Genomic DNA, 12,641 nt, shown 5'->3' with positions numbered 1-12,641 from the left:
TCATGTCACGCCATAAATGGTGGTGTTGGATTTTCTATCAATCTTGGAAGCACATGATCTAGCCAATCTCTTCTTCCACCAAGTAGTTTTCAAAGCTCCATCACAAATTTTGGTTTCCACTTTGGGTGAATTTGCAGCTTTTGTTTTCTTCTCCTTCACTGAATTTGGTGCAATCTCTTCTTTAGAAAGTGATCCACCATATGAACCTAACATCCACCGTGGCAATGAAAAATCCCCTAATGTGAACTCAATTGCTTGTGTCTTTTGGACCTCTACGACATGCACACTTTTGAACTCCATCTTCATAACAAGTTCCTCATCTTCACGACTCTTCATAGCATTATAGATAGACAAAATATGTCGTTTGTTTCCCATACGAAGAGTGAGCTCTCCATTTGCAATATCTATCAATGCTTTACCCGTTGCTAGGAATGGGCGCCCTAGGATAAGCGGCACATTCATGTCTTCCTCCACATCCAACACTACAAAATCGACGGGAAATATGAAGTCGTGTACCTTCATCAGAACATCCTCAACAATTCCTTTAGGATAGGTGACTGATCTATTTGCCATCTGCAGTGTGATTGTAGTCGGCTTGAGAGTGTTGATCTTCATCTTTCTGAAAAATGATAATGGCATCAAATTTATGCTCGCCCCCAGATCACACAGTGCCTTTGTCTGTCTGTCATTTCCAATGACGCATGATATATTGAAACTTCCAGGATCTTTAAGCTTGGCAGGTAGCTTCTTTTGAATTATCACACTACAGTTTTCAGATATGTTCACCATCTCATAATCAATCCACTTCTTCTTCTTGGAGAGCACATCTTTTAGGAACTTTGCATACGTAGGCATCTCTTGCAGAGCTTCTACCAATGGTATATTAATGTGCACCTTCCTAAAAATATCGAGAAATTTGGAGAATTGCTCATCCAACTTCTTCTTCTTCACCTCAAATGGGAAGAGCACTCTAAATGTCGTAGGAATGGAGGGAGGGGGCATCTTTTCTGGCATTGCGTCTTTCTTGATCAGAATGTCCACCGTATTCTTTCCCTTGGAATTCTCTTCTGCTCTGAGATCTTCCTCTGGAGTACTCTTCTTTTCCTCTACAGGCATGGAAGGTCCTTTATAGCTTTTACCACCTCTCAAGTGTATGGCCTTGCAGTCTTTGGGATTGTTTATGGTCTGTGCTGGAAATTGCTCTGGCTGATGTTGGACACCTACAACTTGAGAAATTTGACTAATCTGAGTATCAATGCTCTTCATATGCACATTCAAGCTTTGCACGTCGTTTTCAACCTTCCCCAACCTTTGACTAGTGCCCTCCATGTACTTGTCAGTTTTCTCCATGTACTTGATAGTCTGATTCATGAATGCTGCCAAGATATCTTCAGTAGTAGGCTTTTTCTCCAACCCATTGGACACTAACACTGTGAATCCTGGCGGTGGTTGCAGAGCATTGTTTGGATTCCCATATGAGAGATTGGGATGCACTTTGTTACCATAGTTGTTATAGTTACCACCACCTTGGTTGGGGCGATAGTTGTTGAAGTTCATGTTATTCCCTCCTTGGTGCACATAGTTGACACCTTCAACTCCTCCTTGCAGTTCTGGTCCAGGTTGTCTCAACTCCATAATCCCCAGTTGAGTGGTCAAAAGATCTAGCTGCTTTGACATTCTGTCTATCCTATCATCTTGTGTAGCAGAGGCCACCCTGTATGAGTTGTTTCTTTCATTATTCCATCCTTCATCAATGGAAGCTACCCTCTCAATCACTTGCATGGCATCATTCTCTCCTAATTGAAGGAGTGCTCCTCCTACGCTCCAATTCAGTTCATGCATTGCATCTGGAATGCAGCCCCAATAAAAAGCTATGACTTGATGTCCTGCACTTAGACCATGCTTGGGGCATCTCTTCAACAGTGTTTTAAATCTGGCCCATGCTTCTCGGATTGTCTCATGAGGCTTCATCTGGAACTGAATTATCTCTGCTTGCCTCTTTAGCACTTCGCTGGATAGGAAGTACTTCTCCAAAAATAAGTCTACCATGGCATCCCACGTTTTAACATATGCTGACCCCATGCTGTCGTACCAGTCTCTAGCATCATCTCTCAAGGAAAATGGGAATAGCCTTAGTCTAATTTGTTCATCTCTCACCCCATTAAGCTTCACCGTGTTACTGATTTGAATAAACTTAGTGAGATGCTTGTTGGGATCTTCATTGGCCTTCCCCGCAAAAGCATTAGCCTCAGCCATATTAAGCAATCCTGGCTTGAGCTCAAAATGATTGGCATCGATCCCATCGTTGTCAATTGGTGGGTTCTCTACCTCTCTGTAAGCGTACATGTTTTGCACTGGCACTGTGGCTTGTTGTTCCTCTTTTCCTTTCAGCTGTTTCACCATATCTGCAAGTTGTAATTGGAGCTGTTGGACTACCGGATCTGGATGTGGTGCATTGTTCTCTTCGTTGTCTATTGCAACAGGAGTAGGCGGTTCTCTCTTAAGAGGCGAAAGTGATCGCCTTTGGTTGAGCCTTCTCTGAGCGTTTCTCCTTCGGTTGGATGCTTCGATCTCAGGATCGAATAACTCTAATGGTTTCCCTTAGAGCGAGTGAGCACGCAACCTAAAAAGACAAACACAATAGTGAGAATAACTCAAAAAGAAAAGAAAAAAAATAAAGCAAGTAAAATCTAGATTAGTAATCTTAATTTTTATCACCATATTAGGCTATAGTAACACAAAATTGTCCTCGGCAACGACGCCAAAAACTTGACTCAACTTATTTTTAACACAGGTATACCCGCAAGTGTACCGGGCTAATATAGCAAAGAGTATCGTGTCCACAGAGACAATGAGTGTCAACCTAATTACCACGAACCAACCTCAACTACTATCTAGATGAATCGGAAAGTTTTGGTTTTTCTAAATCTATTTAAAAGCAAAGTAAAAGCAATTAAAAACAAATAGAGAACTAAAAGCAAATAAGAGAAAAAAGGATGTTGATCAAGGACGAGGAAAGTAGAATCCTACGGGATCGATAACAACTATCCTATGCTCAACTAACTTCCTAACTATGCCAACAAAGGGTCTCAAGGGTTATTAAGCTATCACTAAGGTAAAACTATATCTTTTATCAAAACATATAATTTGTAGATTGCTACCTAGAACCGAAGTGTCCTTCCTAGAACTAAGGTAATTACTCCTAAAAGCTCCTAAGATACTTAGCTTCATTCAAAGGTTCAAATCTGTCGATTATATTGGTAAAGACGTCAATTTTTTTCTTTCAAATTAAACTACTCACTTCTCAGTTCTTGTAGTAAAATCCACATGCATTTATAAGGTGATCAGGCAAATAAATGTATAAGCACAGAAGAATTTAAAATAACCACATGAGCCAAGGCATAGAAAAATGAAATCAATTAAACATAAGAATCATTGTATCTCCCCCGTAGAACTCTACGAAGGATTTAGCTACTCATGTTAAACACAAAAGTCAAAGAAATATTCAAAGAAATATTCAAAAACATTGTTTGAACAAGAATAAAACAAAAAGTAGAAACTCCTAGAATTGGATTGGGCGGATTGGAGGTCTCGTCTTCACTCTTGCAATGAATACTCGTCCTCTGCTCGTTCTTCTCTTCTTCCTAGGTGAAAAAGTGGTATTTTTGGGGTAGGAGGCGTGTAAGTTGTGTTTGGAGACGTTTCCTAGGCATATATATACCTAGGGTTAACTTTGGGCCCAAAATGAACTGTCGGACGAAGCTGGCGGGTCGCCAGGTTGGGTGTGCGTCGAAGCTGGCGAGTCGCCAGCTGCTTACGGCATTTTTCTCGTCTTTTGCTGGCATGTCGCCAGGGTCGTTTGTATGCGAACATGGCGGGTCGCCAGCTATGTCACTGCTCTGCGCAGTCTTGGTAAAACGACCATAACTTCTTCTACCGAACTTCGATTAAGACGTTTAAGATATCCACGCGAAGCTCTTTCGAAGTCGAAGAGAATGGTATGCATTATGTGCGAATCGGACTTCAAAATCTCCAAAAAAACTGTCTTGAACCAAAGGTGTTGCGCATCCACCTATTTTGCATATTTTTCTACACATTCTTCACAAAATGGTCAAAATACCAACATAATAGAGAAGTAGCTATAACCATTTCTCAAAGTACACAATATATGATCAAAACCAAGTAAAACTACCCTCTAAAACCATGTAAAATCCAAGTGAATCAACGACATTGGAATTGAATTGGAATTCAAATTCTATGAAATTGAATTGGTAGGAATTCTAATTCAATTTCAAATTATATGTTTGGTAAAATGAAGTAGTTGATATGGAATTGAATTTGAAAATTTTGTACATACACGTTGTACACAAGATTACACACTCACTCACACTTTACACAAAATACACATACTATACACAAAATTACACAAAATATACACACAACACACATTACAAACACACATTACACACACTATACACACAATACACACACTACATATAAAATACACACAATACACACACTGCACTCACTATACATAAAGTACACACACTACACACACGATACACAATATACACACACTGCACACAATTTCACACACTACACGTATTTCACATACTAAACAAATTTCACACACTACACACATTTCACACACTAAACAAATTTCGCACATTTCACACACTAGTGTGAAATGCGTGTAGTGAGTGTACACCCAGTAGATCGTGCGCTATCTCTTTGAGTTGGCCGATCTAGTGACTTGGAATGTGGCCACATTCCTTGTCATGTAGTTCAGATATGGTATGGTGATGTTGAGGTTGATCGTGATGATGATGTTGGTGAAATGTTTTAGTGACTCGGGCCCTTTCAAAGTTAAAACCCCGATGTCACTCGTTAATGGCATGATTAATAATTTTTATAATAATATTTTCGGCATGAGTCCACTGAGTGCATCAAGTACTCAGCCCTGCATTTGTTTTTAAAAAATTGTGCAGGTTGAGCTATGACGAGCGCGGTGGGTGTTGAATACAAAAGTGAAGAAGATGTTTATCAAATGGTCGGAATATGTCGTGTCTTCATACATAGCATCATTCTACTCTTGAAATGCTTCCACTGAATGTTGTTTCTTCTGAGTTCGTGTATTGTTGAGGTAGAGTTTCATTTGGAGTTGTTGATTGTTGAAATTATACTTTGATTTTATTCGAGCTATTCCCATTTTTTTTGAGCTATGGTCGAGTATTGTTGTTTCCCTTTTTCTTCCTCGCTTCTTTAACCCTCCCCTAGTCGCGATTCAATCGTGTTTTCTATCCTTAGAAAATACAGGCGTGACAAAGCCACTTCAGATAGATCACTCCCTAGTCACTCCCTAGTCAGACCCGAATTCGATTAACCATACATTATAAAAGCCACTTCAGATAGGTCCCACATCAACACCAAAAATATGGCATGACAAACATATTTTGCACCATTTAAAAAAAATAAACATATTTAGCACATAGTCCTTATTTAAAAGAAAGCCCACCTCGTTCGCTTAAAATCCTCAACTTGTCTTTTCATTCCGTTCTCAAATAGCTTGCAAAAATCATCTTTTTATGAATAAACATAACATGCAAGAATTAGACTTTACGAAAATAGTTTAAGTTAAAACAATGCGTGCATCCTACACTATATTAAATCTTACCCTAGATATCTCCCCTTCTTTTACTGCCAACCGAGCCCTCATCATTCTTGTGTTCGATTTCCAGTCCAACTCAAATACACAAGCTGCCCAAGTCTCCTAATTAAAACTGTAGCCCAACATCTCAGAGCCTAAACTATATTTATCAATACTTCTTGAAACAAAACTTATGGCCAAAATATTAAATAGAAAAAGGGGCTATACTCACTTCTCATTTTCTCATTACGTAAACTCCAAATGGGATGTGAAAATGTCCTAACTCCATTTGCCTTCTCGCTCGCCGTCACTTCTCTCTTTCTCATTTTCTTTTCTAGTTCGGTCAATTTTCGATTTGTGAAATCTGGAAGCCTTGCCTCCCGTTTTTCTTTTACTTCATTCGACGCTTCACTGCCCTCCGCCGCTGTCTCCTTCCTTGCTCTCGTGACCGTCGCTGGTCGAGCCAGCCAGCGAGCGCCTGCTCGGAAGTCCGCCGCTACCTCCTTCAGCTTCTCTCATTCCTTCCTCAATTCAAAACTGCCTCTATCTTCATCTCTCAAATTCTCAAAGCAGCTTTGTTTCTCTCCCTCTCTCTCGCTGTCACTCGCTACTGCAACCTTTGATTCGCATCCCAACCGCCGACTTCTCCGTTCAGCAGCAAAGTCGCTCCGTCTTTGATTTGTGACCACCATGCTCCAGCCTTGTCTCTCGATTGCTGTCGTATCATCAGACTCGCTTTCTCGATCAGTTTCTGTAACAGCCCGCCCTCCTAGGGTACAATAAATGCGGCGGCTGCTACCCGAAACCGACTCAAAAGAAGTAAACATAGGCTAGGGTTTCATTTAAAGAGTATTAACCAAAAGAATTGGAAGAAATATCAGAGTATTTAATGCAACAACTTAACCTAGAAGTTCAAAGGAAGATAGATATCATAAATGATGGTCAAAACCTTAAGAGTACGACATAGTATCCAAGACAAAATCACGAGAAAAGACTAAGGCCTCAAACCGAAGGCAAGATGCAAATATTCCAAAAGAAATTCTAAAGAGTATCAAAAATTCAGCGGAAAACGACCAAGAGAAAAGCATAGCTATGTATGGTGACACAACTACACTTAGAGTTCAACACATCCATATTAATTAATTAAGCTGCTCAACACCCGCCACCGCTCGTCATCATTCAACCTGCACATAAGGAAAACACATGCAGGGCTGAGTATTTTGAAATACTCAGTGAGCTCATTGCCAAAATATTTTATAAGTTATGCCACCCTTACCAAGTGAACTCGAGTTTTAAGCAGTTATAAAAGAATATCACGAGTATCACAAAATATATTTTCCATAGACTGGTCAGTCAAAATAACTCCCCATTTTCCTCAACATAATCCACAATCACAATCATTTCATGGTGCGACGAAAGTGTGGCCACACTTTTCGCCCACGAGACCGGCCGACTAGCAAGGACGGCTCCCGATCCCCTCGTGTACACAGCCTGATAGGGCTTGCGGCCCATACTCAGACCCGAATTCGTATAAATATATCCATAGCCATATAGCCCAATGGAGCGAACTCACAAACTAGGCATCAGGCACACAACATCACAATAAAACAGACATAGGCATGGCATAACAGTTAAACCACCCTTATAACACCAATCAATACTTTTGACAAAATAAAAGAGAGTTTTAAGAGTAAAGCCCACCTCGATTGCTTAGTTTTCAAGTAGTTTCGCTTTTCCGTTATCCGGCTTCGCAACCAAAGTTTCACCTTTTAATCACATAGGCACATATCACAAATTAGGTTCGATACTACTCTTACTCATGCATGTCTCATTACTTTTCCCCTCTTCCCAACGATTCATCTTATCATTACCAATTAATCAAGACCATGTTCATCACACAAGATTATTTAACTATCAAACACACACTACACAACACAACAACACACACACACACACGGCACACACACACACACGCCACACACACACTCACGGCACACACACATACACATGTTCCCACATCCCTTTTTATCCCTCTTTCACTCGACCAAGATGCATGAGGGTTCAAGAAGACCGATTAATCGGTTAGAAGAAGAAAAAGAAGAGGTAGAAGGAGAACAAGCATAACTCTTAAACAAAAATACCTTTTTGAGAAAAACGATCGGTAGAAAACAAGTATTAGCCTTGATTCTTCAAAGTTCTTGGATTAAACTTCAATTCTTCTCCAAAAGATAGCAAAATATTGGAGAGTAGAAGAAGAAAATTTGAGAGAGTGTGTGGGAGGGTGGGGGCCGAAAATTATGGGGGCTAGGGTTGATGTTTCTCTTATTTATAGTGCTCAACAAGATCTTTAGGTAATTAGAATAGAATATTTGGTAAGATCTCATTCTCCCCAAATTAAATAATATAAAATAATATTGTGAAGTAGGGAAGAAGAATTAACAAAAATAGATTAGGCATCAAGCATGGCAATTTTCGAAAACTGGGCCTCTAGGATAGCCAAGATTTTGTTTTGGTATTTTTTCATATAGAATAAAATATCATGGAGCAAAAATAAAATAAGAATTCTCCCATTCGTGGAGTCAAAAGTGGCGCCTCTATGCCTAGGTAAATAAGGCATGGGTTTTCAAATATTGCCTAGAATAAGGTAAGGCAAGATCTCTTGAGGTATGGAAAGATTTGGTAGAATAATTAAATTCTAGGTATGGAAGGAAATCAAGTAAGGAACCAAATAAAATATAATAATATCTTTCCTTCCCAAATATGGTGATTTTCGAAAATCACTAGAAAAATAAGGGGGCTCGATTTTTCCATCTTTAAACAAGGAAATAATTGGCTCTTGGAATTAATTTGGATAAATATCCCAAGGATTAAATAAATTCCGGAAGAAATAGAATTTCTCTTCAAAGGAGTCTAGGGTTCGAAAATTACAAGAACTAGGGTGACAAGTATTTATGGAAATTTCTCTAATTATTCTCACTCACCCTTAAACAATTAATTGCCACATAATCTCATAACTTAATATATCACATGCCACATCATTTAAATCAAATAGTTTGACTTTTCAAACTTTCAACACAAACCCTAAACTCAATTCGACCATAACATCTCATGAAATAAATTCATTCTCGATTCCACGTCATCAACAATTAATTCTAGGGCTCTAAGATTAGGGTTCTAAATTCCGGGATGTTACAGTTTCAGCACCGGGACACAGTCAATCCGTTCAGTGTTCGATTGCTGAGAATTTCCGTTGCCTAGACTCCGCTGCTGCTGTTTGAGGTTCGTCAAGCAGCCTAGCAATGCTGCCGCCGCCGATGCCGTTCGATTTTCGTCATTCCAACGATGCTTGCGGAACTGATGAAAGTATATGTTGTATTGATTTTTTTCTTCTCTTGCAGCTCCCAATTTCAGAATAAAAGTAAACGTATTTCTTCTCTTCTTTTTGCTCTCGGTATGGTAATTATGAAGGGGTGCGAATACGGGTATCCGTGGAGACCACCCAAAAAAACCGGGTATCCAAACCCGAAAATCATCTAAATATCTATCCAAAACCCGACCCGATATATTTTCGGGTACTCCAATACCCGCCTCGGGTATCCATACCCGACGTATCGGGTACCCAAATACCTGACTCTTTACATATGTTAATAACTAATAAAAAAAATTTAATTTCATATACTGATGTAAATATAGAAATATTTAAATTGATTAATATTTTAATGTTGCATTTATTTTGTAGTATACAACTATAAAAAAAGTGGGTCACTTTTATTTTAAAGTATGTGATTATATTTATTAAGATTGGTTATACAATATGTAAGTAAAATAATAAAAGTTACGCATTTAATTAAATTGTAGAAGCAACGAATAATATAATTCAAAAGTCAAAATAATTTACTAAAACATAAAAACCATATGAGTTGGTTATGCAATACGTAAAACTTGGGAGTTTGGAGATGCCGTGACCTAGAGAGTAAGAGAGATTGACTTATTTATATAAGTTTAGAGAAAGTTAATCTAGTAAGTTGTAATTAGTAAATAAATTAGCCTAGCTCTTAAGTCCAAAATGGCTAAACTTAATTTAAAAATTGCTTTAAATAATAAATTGGATATTCGGATAATATCCGATACTTATTCGGGTTACCCAATACCCGATTTATCTTAAATTTCATTACCCAATCTCATACCCAATCCCGTAAAATTGGATATTGGATATCCAATATCCGGCGGATATCGGGTCGGGTACGGATAAACCCATTACCCGATCTCCGTATTCCCAGCCCTAATTATGATGTGCATAACTAAACTGAATAATGGTATGCGTACATATAGGTTGAGGTGGTTTCCGTTTGAGATTTGGCAGTGATTTGTGAGTGTATAAAATGATTCGGTTTCCTCTTTTCCCTGTAAGAAAAATAAAGGTGGTGGGAGAACGTGGTACTGCTCAGATTGATCTCATTTGTGCTATAGATACGAAACTGGGCTCAACTGAAATATTAAAACATGACCTGGGTTTGGATAAAAATATCTATGTACTTGGATCAGCCCAAAATCTATATTTTCCTCTGCTTTGTAGAAGAAAAGATGTTGATAAATTGGAGATCGAGGCGCTTAGGGAAAATAAAAATGAAATTCTTCTTCATTCGGATTTCGAATACTTGGTCGAAAGATCATGGACATGGAATAAAAAAAAAATGGCTACACATCTGACGTTTCTTCAAATCAATTAAAAAGGCACCGAATGGGTGAAATGTGTGTGAAATGCATGTAGTGTGGGCAGTGTGTGAAATTTGTGTTGTGCGTGAAATGCGTGTAGTGTGTGAAGTGTAAAATTTGTGTACTGTGTGTAGTGTGTGAATTGCGTATAGTGTGTGAAATTTGTGTAGTGTGTGAAATGTGTGAAATTTGTGTAGTATGTGAAATGTGTGAAGTATATGTTGTATATATATAGCGAAAATATGTAATTTTATAACTATTTGAAAGTCCAATTTTCTACTTTTGATATGAAATTCAAATTGTGAAATTAAAAGATTTGGAATTGCAATTCAATTCCAAATTTAAACTTTTTTTTGGTATCAAACATTGGATTTGGAATTGAAGGATTCAATTTAAATTCCACACCTTCAATTCCATGTTCCCGAACATTTCCTAAGCAATTGTATATAAGACGAAGTCTTTAACAAACTTTTTTTTTTTCTTGCAAAACAAACTTATAAAGCAATGTCAGAAATTCTCAGATTGTTTCGTACCGACGTACTTAATATAACAATAATAATAGTATAAAAATAAAACCTTAATTAGTCTACCAATTCTGATAACAATATACCTCCTCCGTCACACAAAATAATGCATTTTTTGTTAGACATGGATTTTAATAAATAATTGGTAAAATAAGAGAAATAGAAAGAAAAAATAATTAAAGTATTGTTAGTAGAAAATGAGTCTCATCTCAGTAAAAAGAAAGAGTTGCTAAAATTAGAAAGCACATATTTTTGTTAGATGAACTAAAAAGGAAACAGTGCATACTTTTGTTGAAAGGAGGGAGTATAAAAGAGACTGTAATCATTTAAACCTCGAAGTTCGGTCAAAATTATGATCAATTCAAATAAGTTTAAAAACGTAATAGTATTAAATCAGAACAATTTCAATTTTTCTCCGTTGTCCAAGGCATGGGCGGAGATGGTTTTCATGGCCTATGGTAGATGTTACGGATTGCCTATGATCACGACACGTGGCAACAACGTCTATGGCCCGAATCAGTTCCCCGAGAAGTTGATCCCCAAGTTCATCCTCTTGGCACTGATGGAACAGCCTCTGCCTATCCATGGCGACGGCTCTAATTTGCGTAGTTATCTGTATTGTGAGGATGTTGCGGAGGCTTTTGAGGTGGTGCTCCGCAGAGGAGAAATCGGGCGACATTGGGACGAAGCGGGAGAGGAGGGTTATCGACGTTGCACGAGATATATGCAAGATGTTTAACAAGGATGCTGGCAAGTGCGTTCGGTTCGTGGAGAATAGGCCATTCAATGATCAGAGATATTTCCTTGACGACGAGAAGCTAAGGGGTTTGGGGTGGGCTGAGAGGACCGCTTGGGAGGACGGGTTGAGGAAGACGATGGAGTGGTACGTAGAAACCTGGACTGGTGGGGTGATGTCTCTGGTGCTCTGATACCGCATCCTAGAATGTTGATGATTCCTAGAGGCACGGATAGGGCGTCTGATAAGTCTGAGTCGGGGTTGTCTGGCTGGCAACCCTGACCAGACTAGGATGTTGTTGGTCAAAGACAGTGCCTCGCCTCATAATCCAGCCTTCGAGTATGATGTTCAGACAACATGTTTAATTATTATCCCTAAAATTTCAATTATTGCAAGATTGTAGCTTCGTTTGGAGTAGTATTTAAGGGATGATCCCACTTATAGGCGAATGGCTATGTAATTGAATTTAGATTGAAATGATAAATTGGGATTATGGTGTGACAAATGAGCTATACACTTAATGCAAAGAATAAAAGACGAAAGTATATATATTCATAGGTAAAAGAACATTTGCTCCTAAAATAAACATATGCTATTGGGAAAAGTACTAAACATATTTAAATAATTGTAGAACTAAAACTAGCTAAACAAATAACAAGTACTCCTTTCGTCCCCCTGAAAATTTGTTACCTATTTCCTTTTTCGTCCGTCCCTAAAAATTTGTCATCTTTCACTTTTACCATTTTTGGTAGTGAACCCTACTTTCCACTAACTCTTTTACACTCACATTTCATTATAAAACTAATATATCAAAGTAGGACTCACATATCACCAAATTTTTCAACTTACTTTCTATTACATTTCTTAAAATCTGTGCCCGATCAAATGGTGATGAATTATTAGGGACAGAAGGAGTAGTCTCTAATTATTAGACTAACATTCCTGCAGATGCACAGTAAATACACATTTCCAAAGGAAATGATTCTTGATTTAGCACACTGGTACATGGAAAATACAA

General features: G+C 38.3%; 1 protein-coding gene across 1 annotated transcript; it reads right to left on the bottom strand.

Moving 5' to 3' along the window:
- On the bottom strand, positions 1-2,403 carry LOC125188890. The gene has a single exon (XM_048085981.1). It carries the CDS (start codon positions 2,401-2,403, stop codon positions 1-3), a length of 2,403 nt encoding a protein of 800 aa, XP_047941938.1.
- Between the last annotated feature and the right edge of the window lie 10,238 nt (positions 2,404-12,641).

Source organism: Salvia hispanica, chromosome 1 (assembly GCF_023119035.1).
Source record: "Salvia hispanica cultivar TCC Black 2014 chromosome 1, UniMelb_Shisp_WGS_1.0, whole genome shotgun sequence".
In the NCBI taxonomy this organism is placed as follows: domain Eukaryota; kingdom Viridiplantae; phylum Streptophyta; class Magnoliopsida; order Lamiales; family Lamiaceae; genus Salvia; species Salvia hispanica.
The sequence above is the reverse complement of the archived record's forward strand: the minus strand, read 5'-3'. Positions and strand labels throughout refer to the sequence as shown.

What these genes read in the sequence shown, in the direction of transcription:
- LOC125188890 (XM_048085981.1), bottom strand. Translation starts at nt 2,403, where the DNA reads ATGGTGAAACAGCTGAAAGGAAAAGAGGAACAACAAGCCACAGTGCCA.